Source organism: Indicator indicator, chromosome 26, assembly GCF_027791375.1.
Source record: "Indicator indicator isolate 239-I01 chromosome 26, UM_Iind_1.1, whole genome shotgun sequence".
Classification (NCBI taxonomy): domain Eukaryota; kingdom Metazoa; phylum Chordata; class Aves; order Piciformes; family Indicatoridae; genus Indicator; species Indicator indicator.
The window spans coordinates 14,928,241-14,940,366 of NC_072035.1; the positions used below are offsets into that span (position 1 = coordinate 14,928,241).

General features: G+C 54.0%; 1 protein-coding gene across 1 annotated transcript in view; it reads right to left on the reverse strand.

Moving 5' to 3' along the window:
• Positions 1-12,126, reverse strand: part of KSR2 (kinase suppressor of ras 2) — a 102,925-nt gene that overhangs the window by 62,063 nt on the left and 28,736 nt on the right. Inside the window, exons 5-6 of the mRNA XM_054392671.1 lie at positions 9,405-9,586; positions 370-439 (exon numbers count right to left, since the gene is read on the reverse strand). Coding sequence (XP_054248646.1) covers positions 370-439; positions 9,405-9,586 — 252 coding nt within the window. The remainder of the gene's footprint in view (positions 1-369; positions 440-9,404; positions 9,587-12,126) is intronic.

Below are 12,126 nucleotides of genomic sequence, written 5' to 3' on the forward strand. Positions count from 1 at the left end.
GAAGAGAAAATCCACAGGTCAGAAGTAAAACATTTAATGAAATAGTAAAACTGATAGTTTCCAGCCCGTCAGAGAAGTGGTTGCCCCATTGAATAGCAGCACCAAGACTATCTGAAGTGTTTTTCCTTCTTGAGGTAGATATGGAAGGGCAATAATCTGGAGGTGGGGAATTTGCTGCAGGTTGGCAAGGTCAGGGATAATGCACAGCTTTTATCGAGAGACACTCAAGCCTTACCTAAAGCAAATCAGAACTGAAATGGAATTTAAACGGGCTTCTAGGATAGCATGGGATAGCATCCTGGCCCAGAAATGAAAGAGGAGGTGCTGATCCCCCAGCATGAGGGGGATTCACTCAGTGCTGCAGCATACCTGTGTTTGATTGAGTTTCCCAGGTCTCGGCGGGGGATCTGTGGGGACCAGCGAGGCACTGACAGCGTATCTGTGGGGGGAGAGAGAGGGAAAACCGTCAGGGGGGCATCAAGGTGAGAGCTGGGGTTCAGCTTCCTAGAGAGGGGAGCAAAGGGCACCCACAGAAAGCAAGGTTTGTTGGATATTTCCCTTTAGAGACACCCTTGCTGGGGCTCCCTTTCGGGAAAGCAAGAACCTTTCTGCTTGTGGCTCCCCCACCCAGCACCCAGATAGGGCCAGGGAGAGAGGTGGGAGGTGATGCCCAATGGGTGCTGCACCCATCTGGACACCAAAGAAGACTGCATAGCTGTCAGAGCCATGTCATGATGGCTCAAGAAGGGGAAAATGAAGGCAAAATAGCAACTCCATCATTTAGTAATGAGACATCACCACAACTGAACAGAGAGCCAAGTGCCAGCTGCTCAGAAGGCAACTGAACTTGGATTGAAACAGCCAAACAAAGTGAAAAGCAGCCTCACTGTTCTCCTTCTAGGGGAAAAGGAAAGAGAAAGGGGAGCAGGACCTTGGCTGGGTAAGGAAAATGAGGTAAGTTCGTTAGTGCTGGCTGGAGAGGGCAGGAAATTAACAACATGGCCATGTCAGTGTCATGGACTCACTACAGGAATGACATTGAGGTCCTGGAGCAGGTTCAGAGAAGGGCAATGAGGCCAGTGAGGAGGTCATGAACACAAGTCCTGTGAGGAGCAGCTGAGGGAACTGGGGTTGTTCAGCCTGGAGAAAAGGAAGCTGAGGGGAGACCTTCTGGCTCTCTACAACTCCCTTTTGGGAGGTTGCAGTGAGGTGGGGGAACAAGTGACAGGACAAGAGGAAACAGCCTCAAGTTGCCCCAGGGAAGGTTTAGGTTGGACTTGAGGAAAAATTTCTTCCCTGAAAGGGTTGTCAAGGCCTGGAACAGGCTGCCCAAGGCAGTGGTAGAGTCCCCATCTCTGAAGGTGTTAAGAAGACATTAGGATGAGGAGCTTAGGGACATGATCTAACAGTTGTGTACAGGGAGATGTCAGGTTATGGCTGGACTTGATGATCTTAAGGTCTTTTCCAACCAGGCAGTTCTATGATTCTGTGACTGCCTCTCCTGCCTCAGCAAGGGCAGAGACCTTCATCCTCCTCTTGGAGGCATGCACAAGTCATAGGAGAGGTCCTGCCCTGTGGGATGCTCAGCCCCAGGAAGGGCAGCAGTGCTGGGGAATGGGGTACAGCATCAGTGTAAATCCCTCCCCCCCCTCCAATCTGGGACTCCTGGAAGAAATAGAGCAGTCAGTCTTGATCTTAAACCCTTTCAAGGCTTTCTCCCTTAGGGGACAGAACTTAAAGTAAGTCACTTTGTGCCTTAATTTCTCGTGTTACTCAGTGTAGAAAAACCTACTTTCTGAACTTCAAAGAACCTCTGCCTCCTCTCAAGCACTGGACAGAGCACTCTGGTTTCCAAGCAGACATTTCTGCAGCTGCTGCAGACCCTGCAAACAGGGATGAGGTTTGCACAAAGATCACTCTGGGGCAAATGCATTCATGAAACCAGGTTACAGTCATAAAGTCCAGGCTAGGACAAACAAATCTAAGCAAAATCCTGGGTTTGGCTTTAATTCTGCTGTGGGTGGAACACAGCCTCATCAACTCATTCATTTTATTAACTGTGGAAGGGTAAGTGACGCACCCAGGCAGGGTTCTGGCTCTTGTTGTGCCAATCAACTCTTTATTCTTTTTTTAAAGTCAAATTCACAGCAGCAAAGGAAACTCATCAGGTGCATAGATAGAGACACAGAATTAAGCAGGTGTATGAATAGCCTGGTTTCACCCCCAAGCACCAGGGGAGATTTAGGTTGGAGATTAGGGAAAATTTCTTTGCTGCAAGAGTGGTCAGGGATTGGAACAGGCTGCTCAGGGAGGTGGTGGAGTCCCCATCCCTGGAGGTGTTCAAGAAACGTGTGGCCATGGCACTTTGGGGCATGGTATAATGGCCATGGTGGTGTCAGACAGATGGTTGAACTTGATGATCCTAGAGGTCCTTTCCAACCTTAACGATTCTATAGTTCAAAGGCTGCATGTTCAATAAGGGCTTCGAGAGGTTTCCCAGGACCGAGAGACCAGCCCTGGCTCGGTGCAAGCCGAGCGGTGCGGAGCCGAGCGGCAGAGCCGGGCTGTTTGCTCGGCACACCAGAAAATCCCTCAGCAAACAGGCTCCCTGCCTGCTCACTGCCCTCGGGGACAGCCTCTGTTTGCCTCCAGCTCCCGGTTTAATATCGCGGGCGGGCGGCGCTCCGCTTGCGCTCCCGCTCTGAAGGTTACATTTACATTGCCGCTTCCCGGGAAAAGCCTTGGGAGCCTCCCCGAACCCATCCGGCTCCCGAACCTCCCACCAGCAGCTGCTCTGGATCCTTCTCTTTACCACTTCAGCCCCCATTACCTCGCCAGCACAGCCAGCAATTAAGATGCCGAAGGACAATAGAGTCAATTAAGGTAATTGCTGCCCCCAAGTCTGCATCGGCTCTTCCACACCAGACCAGCAGCATGCCGAGATTTGTGAGCCAGGCTTCTCACCAGCCCTTCAGACAACCCACCTCAGGCTCCTGGAGCACCACACCCTCCCAATACCCCCTTATCCGAACCTGCCAGGGATGCCCACAAGCCCTGGAGATTCATGGATTCACAGAATGGTTTAGGTTGGAAGGGGCCTCAAAGATCATCCAGTTCCAGCCCTCCTGCCATGAGCAGGGACACCCCCTACTAGCCCAGGTTGTTCAGGGTCTCATCCAACCTGGCCTTGAACACCTGCAGGGAGAGGGCGTCCACAACCTTCCTGGGCGACCTGTTCCAGTGTCTCACTACCCTTACTCTAAAGAATTTCTTCCTGATCTCCAGTCCAAATCTGCCCTCCTCAAGCTTCAATCCATCGTCCCTCATCCTGTCACTCCCAGCCCTTGTCAAAAGTCCCTCCCCAGCTCTCCTGTAGCACTCCGCAGGTACTGGAAGGCTGCTCTACGGTCTCCCTGGAGCCTTCTCTTCTCCAGGCTGATGTTTTAAAGAGCAGGACCACCCCATGCCTGTGCACTATCCCTCCCTACAGAATCTGCATCCTGGGCTGCATCACAAGCAGCATGGCCACCAGGTCCCAGGAGGAGATTCTGCCTTTCTGCTGTGCTCTGGTGATACCCCAACTGAAGCACCATGTCCAGCTCTGGGGTTCCCAGCACAAGAAGGACATGGACCTGCTGGAGTGGGGCCACAAGAGGGCCATAGAGATGATCAGAGGACTGGAGCACCTCTCCTATGACACCTGGCTGAGGAAGTCAGGGCTTTTCACCCTGGAGAAGAGAAGGCTTCAGGGAGACCTTATAGCTGCAGTTCAATATCTGAAGGGGACCTCCAGGAAGGCTGAGGGGGGACTGTTTAGAAGGGCTTGGAGTGATAGGACAAGGGGCAATGGTTTGAAACTGGAGCAGGGCAGATTTAGGTTGGACATCAGGAGGAAGTTCTGCACAGTGAGAGCGGTGAGACACTGGAATAGAGAGGTGGTGGAGGTCCCATCCCTGGAGACATTCAAGGTCAAACTTGATGAGGCTCTGAGCTACCTGATCTAATTGGAGGTGTCCCTGCTCACTGCAGGGAGTTTGAACTAGATGACCTTGCAGGGTCCCTTCCAACCCAACACATTCTCTGATTCTACTCCCTAAATACCTTTTTCTCATCAGTAAATGACATTACACAAATAAAGTCCTCCCTCCAACACGGGTCCTTGATGAACTAAACACCCGGGCAAGAGCAGCTCCTCTCCTAGAATTAAATTACAACCTCTGCTTTATCAGCCACGATTTATTTCCACCAACTTTCAGCTGGCCTCAATTAAATCCTGCTAGCCTGGGGGGAGGGGAGGCAGGCAAAGGCAGCACAGCCTTTTAATTACCTTCTAAATGTGGTTGCTGCAAAAATGTATTAAAGTGTAGCAAGGATTTTAACCTCCTCACCACAACGAGACCTCGGTGATTCACGGCTAATTATCTTCATTAGAGGCAGCCATACGGGGAAGGATAGCAGCAGTTAACAATAGACCTGCCTATGGCAGAGCTGGGATGGGGGGAACAAGCCAAGCAAGGCAAGAGGGCAGGGGGAGGCACCCCCCGGACAGTCCCAAGGGTTTAGGGTGGGGGGTTTGAGGTTAACTGGAGATTCTCCCCTTTAACCTGCATGATGCTCAGCTGGGGGGAAAGCTGCTTCAGCCTGGGCCATGTTAAATGGGGGTGATGCCTGAAGGGGTTGGGGGGGGGAAATGCAGCAACCCCTCCACTAACGGATGTACTCTTGTCACAACCCCCAAAGTGCCACAATGTCACAGACAGTCTTAAAACCATCACACACAATTAGAGGTAACTGCATGAATAAAACCCAGAATCTCACAGCTATGTCTCACCACTGCTGGGGGGGGGGGGGGAAGGGAGGGAGGGGACACACCAAGCTTTGTCACAGGGAGCCTGTGATGGAAAAGTGCCAGCTGCAGTATGCTGAGGCACCTGGATAAAGTTGACCCTCTCAAGCTCTGAAGCATGACAGCCATCTGCCCACCTTCCTCTCTGTGGCTGGCAGCTCTCCAGCCCACGCTAACAACCCTGAGCTGCCCTGCAAGGACTGATGGCTCCTGACCTCCCCTGCCCTGGTGTCAGTCACTACTTAGAACGTTTAGCACCAGCCACCTCCTCTGTGGCTGGGAGATCAGAGCTCTCTGTGCTGTAATTCCCCTTGCATGCAGGTTTAAGAACTCCCTCTCCCATCTCCCTTTCCAGAGCAGTATCTAATGGCCATGGATGGCACCTATGGGGACAGGCTGAGAGAGTTGGGGCTGGAGAAGAGAAGGCTTTGGGGACACCTTAGAGCAGCCTTCCAGGACCTGAAGGGGGCTATGGGAGAGCTGGGGAGGGACTTTTGACAAGGGCTTGTAGTGATAGGATGAGGGGCAATGGGTTGAAGATGGAGGAGGGCAGATTTACAGTGAAGATGAGGAAGAAATTCTTTCCACCGAGGGTGGTGAGACACTGGAACAGGTTGCCCAGGGAGGTTGTGGCTGTCCCCTCCCTGCAGGTGTTCAAGGCCAGGTTGGACGAGGCCTTAAGCAACCTGGGCTGGTGGGAGGTGTCCCTGCCCATGGCAGGGAGGTTGGAACTGGATGATCTTTGAACTCCTTTCTAACCCAAACCATTCTATGAACCATCTATGAACCATCCAGCACTAACACTGCTTTATTCTTAATTAAATTCTGGGGCAGCAGAGGGGAAGGAAGTAGCTGCCCTGGCCCTTGTTGGTGTCAAATGAATCCCTGCCATTGTGCCCTTCCCTCCTGGCTTTATGAGCAAGACATTTAAGAAAAAGAATGAGAGCATTTATGGCTCAGGGGAGGGGAGATTCAGCTCTATGTGAGCCAGGTCAACCTGGGCTAGTGGGAGGTGTCCCTGCCCATGGTGGCAGGGGTTGGAACTGGATGATCTTTAAGGTCCCTTCCAACCCAAACCATTCTGTGAGTCTAAGAACGTAACTGGTACCCACTGAGTAGCACAATGAGGACATCCTGGCCAAACACCCATCCCTTTGCCTCCCTCCATGCATCTCCCCAAAAGGCAAACCCTGCTCCCCAACACCTTGCCACCCAGCACATGGATCCTCCCAGAGCAGCAGCAACCCCACCGGCAGGCACCCGATGCTGATGGCTGCCACCCTGAACCCCAGCCCCCCAAAGCCTCTGTGCTGTCCTCCTCCACAGCATCACACCAGCAAAGGTCAGGGCTCCTGCTCAGCACGGCAGGGCTGAGCCTTGAGTCAACAGCTTGATGGGATCAGACATGCCAGAAGGGGAGCTGGGAAGGGGGGAAAGCAGGCGGGCGCGGGGTGACAGCCGCCTCCGGCGTGTCTCTGACAGCCGCCGCGGAGAAGAGCCCTGCCACCCGGCTCCCAGCAGTGACAGGCAGCTGTGACAGCCACTGCTGGTCCCTGAGTGGCACCCACACACCTTGGAGGTGACGGGGAGCGGGATGCTGCCTCGGCCGTGACGCCCTCCTTGCCCCTGCTGCCGTCCCGACGGCTCCCCGCTGCCTCTCGCCTGCCACTGCGGATGTCTTCCTGTCACTCCCTGATGCCAGGGCATCTCCTGCATGGACAAGAGCAGCCAAAGCTCCCCTGTTCCATTTATTTAGGGTTTCCACTCTCACCAAACACACCAGGAGCATCACCAGGGGCTGGCAGCCATGCCAAACCACACTGATGGGGACCATGGTCTGGGAAGGAGGAGGCTGAAGGGAGACAACTCCCTGAAAGGTGAGACTGAGGTGGGGGTTGGTCTCTTCTCCCTAGGATCAGGTGATAGAAGGAGAGGAATGGCCTGAAATGGTGCCAGGGGAGGTTTAGGATGGAGATTAGGAAAAGTTTCTTTGCTGCAAGAATGGTTAGGGACTGGAACAGGCTGCCCAGGGAGTCCCCATCCCTGGAGGTGTTCAAGAAATGTATGGCCATGGCACCTTGGGACATGGTTTAATGGCCATGGTGGTGTTGGGTCAATGGTTGGCCTCAATGATCTTAGAGCTACTTTCCAGCTCAAACAATTAAATGATTCTATGGCTCTGTTTTGGCACAATGCCCCCCCTTCTCCTGGCACCTTTCTGGATGCCCAGGGAGTTGGTGTGAATGTGTGATCCATCATGGTGACAGCTCAATAAACAAACCCTCCTCCTACTACTACAGCAAACAGTGCCAGGCAATGTTCACATTATGAATGGTATGGATAAAATCGATGGAAGGGACTTGGAAAGCATCCCAGGAATCACCACGAAGCCAAGGAACAGCCAGGAGACTTTGTGTGGTACTTTGGAGCAGAGATGGGGTGAGGTGTTACCCCCAAACCATGAGCAGTGCTGCTCACAGGACCTACAAGTCCTGGTTGGACCAGCAGAAAGAGTAGCAAAATGAGAGTAGGAGAGCTGAGGACACACAAAGTTCCATGTACCCAAGCTGGGGGAAGCCACCCATGTCTCATAATAGCAATGCAGGGCACAGGAAAAGCTGAAGAGCTATTTGCTCCCCCCCCCCAACCAAAAAAAATGTGCCTCTGCATAACTCATCTTCTCTCCTGCAAGGTAAGGAATCTTGGCAGCCTGCTCCAGGGCTCCAGCACCCTCACAACAAACAAGTTTCTCCTGTTCAGATGGAACCTCCTGGGTTCCAGTTTGTGTCCACTACCCCTTGTCATGGGCACCACTGACAAGAGCCCAGCCCCATCCTCTTGCCCCCTACCCTTTAGCTCTTGCTGAGCATTGAGCAGATCCCCCCTCTCAGGCTGCTATTCTCCAGGCTCAACAGCCCCAGGGCTCTCAAACTTTCCTCCTCACAGAGGTGTTCCAGACCCCTCAGCAGCTTTTGAGCCTTCACTGGACTCTCTCTGTCTCTCTTGGATCTAGGGAGACCTGAACTGGACCCAGGACTCCAGATATGGCCCCACTAGGGCAAAGAAGAACACACTCCAGAGTGCTCCCCAAGAGACCTTCTTGGCCATGATGGCACATTGCTCCATCGTGGGGAGCTGCTTGTTCCCCAGCACTCCCAGGTCCTCCTCTGCAGAGCTGCTTCCCAGTAAACTCTGGGAACAACTCCAGTTCCCTCAGCCTCTCCTCACTAGCCCTGCTCTCCAGACCCTTCCCCAGCTTTTTTTGCCCTTCTCTGGACACTCTCCAGCCCCTCAATGTCCTTCTTGGAGCAAGGGGCCCAACTGGCTCCCAAGTGCACAGATACTGATCCTGCAAGAACCAAACGGTTCCGCTGCTGCCAAAACCTCTCAGCCAAGCCCCTCTCCCCACAGCTCACATCTAGCCCAGAAAGCAAACAGTCCCAGCAGCCAGGAAGGTTGGTGGGCTGAGGGAGATGTTGAGAGGAGACACCTCTGTGGCAGCGCTGGCTGCTCGCTCGCCCATCGCTTTTCATCGCATCCCGTGGCCACGGTGCCACTTTGCATCAGGTTCTCACCACAGGATGTAACCCAACACTGATGCATGAGGACACCAAGCACAACCAGGCAGGGCAGGGGTGCCTGGGAACAGGGTTGCTGCCTTGCTCTGCCAGTGTTCAGCAGCCTGGGCTGCAAGTTGAGCTCAGCCAGTGCCACGGGGGGAAGAGCGATGTAAAAATCCCCCTTGCTCCAGGCACAGCTGCTGGCTCTGCTGGCCACACAGCTCCAGAAATAACACCTCCTGCCTGCAGAGCTTCTGCCAGGCCCCCTGAACCCAAAGCCAGGGAAAGAGGAGAAAAGTGATGCTAGAGGTGGGGAAAGAAATTATTCCTCATGTCCAACCTAAACCTGCCCTTGTGCAATTTGAGGCTGTTTCCTCTTGTCCTGTTACTTGCTCCTTGGGAGAAGAGACCAACCCCAGCCTCACTCCAGCCTCCTTTCAGGGAACTGTAGAGAGCAATGAGGTCTCACTGCAGCCTCCTCCTCTCCAGGCTGAGCAACCCCAGTTCCCTCAGCCTTTCCTCACCAGCCCTGCTCCCCAGACCCTTCCCCAGCTTTTTTTGCCTTTCTCTGGACACTCTCCAGCCCCTCAATTTCCTTCTTGGAACTAGGGGCCCAAAACTGAATCCAGGATTTGAAGTGTGGTCTCACCAGTGCCATGTACAAGGGGGTGATCACTGCCCTACTCCTGCTGGCCACACTCTTGCTGATCCAGACCAGGATACCAATGGCTACCCAAACACATGCTGCTGGATCATCTTGAGACAGCTACTAACTAACCTCCCCCAGGTCCTTTTCTGCCCAGAATCCTCCAGGCACCTCTAAACACGAGGGCTGTGCTCACTCAGCAACACTCAGCCAACATCCCCCAGCCCATCCTCATGCAGGTGGACAGCCCAAGTTTTCCACAGCCACGTTCTCTGCATGGCGTCAACCACCTCCCATCCCATGGTAAAGGGAACCTGGAGGAGGAGGGGTGGGGGGTGTCAGTGGGACTTACTTGCTGAGAAGGTGGCTTCAGTGTGGACAGGAGGGGTGGAGGGGAGGAAGGGTGGATACCCCACGAAGAAGGAGCGCAGGGAGCGCTCGGTGAGGAGCGGGGAGCGCTGCGCGGGGATGTTCTCGCAGCTCCCCACGCTGTTGTGGATCTTGAGGTTCAGTGGCTTGTTCTTCTTCTTGACTCTGGGAGAGAAAAGAAGGAGAAAACAAAAGGAGAGAGAAGCAAAGGGCAGGACAGCAGGCTTTGCTCACAGGTGGGGAGGAGGAAGTGAGGCAGCGGGGGAGTGGTGCTGCTCAGGTGGGGAGATGCTTCGATTACCCCTGAGCTTAGGAGAGGATTAGACCCTTGTACTTCCAAGAACTTCCAATCCTCCCTCATCATCCAAAAAAACCTGATTTTTTCCTTATGGAACACAGTGAATTCCCCTGCAACACCTGGCTGAAAAGGGTGAGCACATGGCGCCAGCTCATGCCCAGCTTCTCTCCCACCAGCCCTTCAGCTGCTCTCCAGCCCTTCATCCCCCAGCCTGTGTTGATATTGGGAGTTGCCTTGACCCAGGTGCAGGACCTTGCAGTTGGCCTTGTTGAGCCTCACAATCTGCACACAGCCTCACTTCTCCAGCTTGCCCATGTCCCCCTGGATTACAACCTGTCCCTCAGGCACACCAACCCCACCACTCAGCTTGATGTCATTTCCAAATGCACTGAGAGTGCCCTGGATCCTACTCTGGATGTGTGTCCGATGAAAATACTGAGCAGCAGTGGTCCCAAGATAGACCCCTGAGGGACAACATCTCCAACAGCTCTTTCCTGCAGACACCTAAATGTTGTTTGCAGGCACTGGGCCCTGCTCTGCTGCCGTCAGCCCAGTGCCATCCACCAGAGATAAACCTAACCAACACCCACCCCTGACCATAAGTGAACCTTCCTCCCTGGGGCCCTGCAAATCCCACTGCCCAGGTCCCAGCAATACCCAGTGGCATCTGGCTGTGCCAGTCAGTAGGAAATGACTGCACTGTGCTCAGCAGCCTGCTTCAGCAGAAGAAAATTGAACACACTCCCCCCACCACCACCTCTAATTAGCTAATTGTTTCCTCACACAGGAAAAGCTGCTGCCTTCAGGGTGGCTCTAATGGCTTCTTTGGGTATGCTGGGCTCAAGGATGGAGCTGATGGTTTCTTCCAACCAGGCCCACCAGCACAACCCTCCTCTCCTGAGGAGGTCAAGGTCTGATGCATCATCAACCCCATGGCTGACGCTTGCCATGCTGAGCCCTGCCAGGAGATCTGAGCTGCCCCTGCCCCTACACCTGCAGTCCTTAAAGTATCTCTGAAAAGCACTAAAGTGAGGCAAAGCCTGGTGGCCCCCAGAGCAGGTCCAACCCCCCAGGGAGGGCTACAAGGATGATGAAGGGACTGGAGCAGTGCCCTGTGAGGAGAGGCTGAGAGCCCTGGGGCTGCTTAGTCTGGAGAAGAGAAGACTGAGAGGGGATTGAAGAAATGTTTCTAAAGAGCTGAGGGCTGGGGGGCAAGAGGCAGGGGCCAGGCTCTGCTCACTTGTCCCCTGGGATAGGACAAGGGGCAATGGAGAGAAAGTGCAGCACAGGAGGTTCCACCTCAACAGGAGGAGGAACTTCTTCCCTGGGAGGCTCCCAGAGCACTGGAGCAGGCTGCCCAGAGAGGTTGTGGAGTCTCCTTCTGTGGAGACTTTCCAGCCCCCTCTGAATGCATTCCTGTGCAATCTGTGCTAGATTCTATGGTCCTGCTCTGGCAGGGGGGTTGGACTCGATCTCCAGAGGTCCCTTCCAACCCCTGACACCCTCTGATCCTGTGATCCTCTGTTGTTGCCTCTTAAGCTCAACTCCACCACAAGGTCTCCACCAAAGCTCCTGGTGCAAGCAGGTCCCTGGCTCCCCATGGGCATGGTCCCAGCTCCCCACAGCCCAAAGCACTTCCTGCAGTGTGGTGATTAACCACTAATACCTTTTTTTTTTTCCCTGCCCATAAATCAGTTCCAGACCAAATATTTACCAGGAGCATCATTTCCTCGCCAAGCAGGGCTGGTGACAGCTCTCATTATGAGGAAAGATGAGTGATTTTGGACAGAGAGAGATTCTTCTCTCTCCCTGTTTATTCCCCACCCTCCCCCCCACCAGAAAAAAAAAATGAACACCATGATCCAACTGGGTGACAAGCAAAGGTTGGCCCCACCATGGCCTTGACCCCTCTTCCCTGCCCCAAAGGAAGGAGAGCAGTGACCTAAACCTAGAGGGGTTGGGATGTTGCAGCTGAAGCATCCTTACCTATGGGCAAGCACCCCAACAGTGGGGACAGAGGTGTCCCAGCTGCTAGGGACCCCAAAGTGTCCCTTGGGTGCTGGGGGACTGGTCTGGGAACTGAGAGCAAACCTGTACCTTCACCTCCCTGAGTGTGCACAAGCTCTTTGTGCTTCCCCAAGCCTTGAGTCCTCCTCAAAGAGGCTGAGATGGCAGCTTGTAGGAGAGAAGCACCAGGACAGGATGTGGTCACAGAGCCCACAGCACCCAGGAGGAGCTGCAGGGCCAGGGCAAGTTGGTGGCTGCGTTGTAGAGAACATGGATGCCCCCTTGCTGGGGTTCCCCTGGTTATGTCCCTGGTGTCCCAGAACAGTGGAGGGAGGGGTGGTCCCCCAGCACTTGGGGAGCTTGAGGTACACTGGAAGAACAGATCTCTGCCCCATCCTCC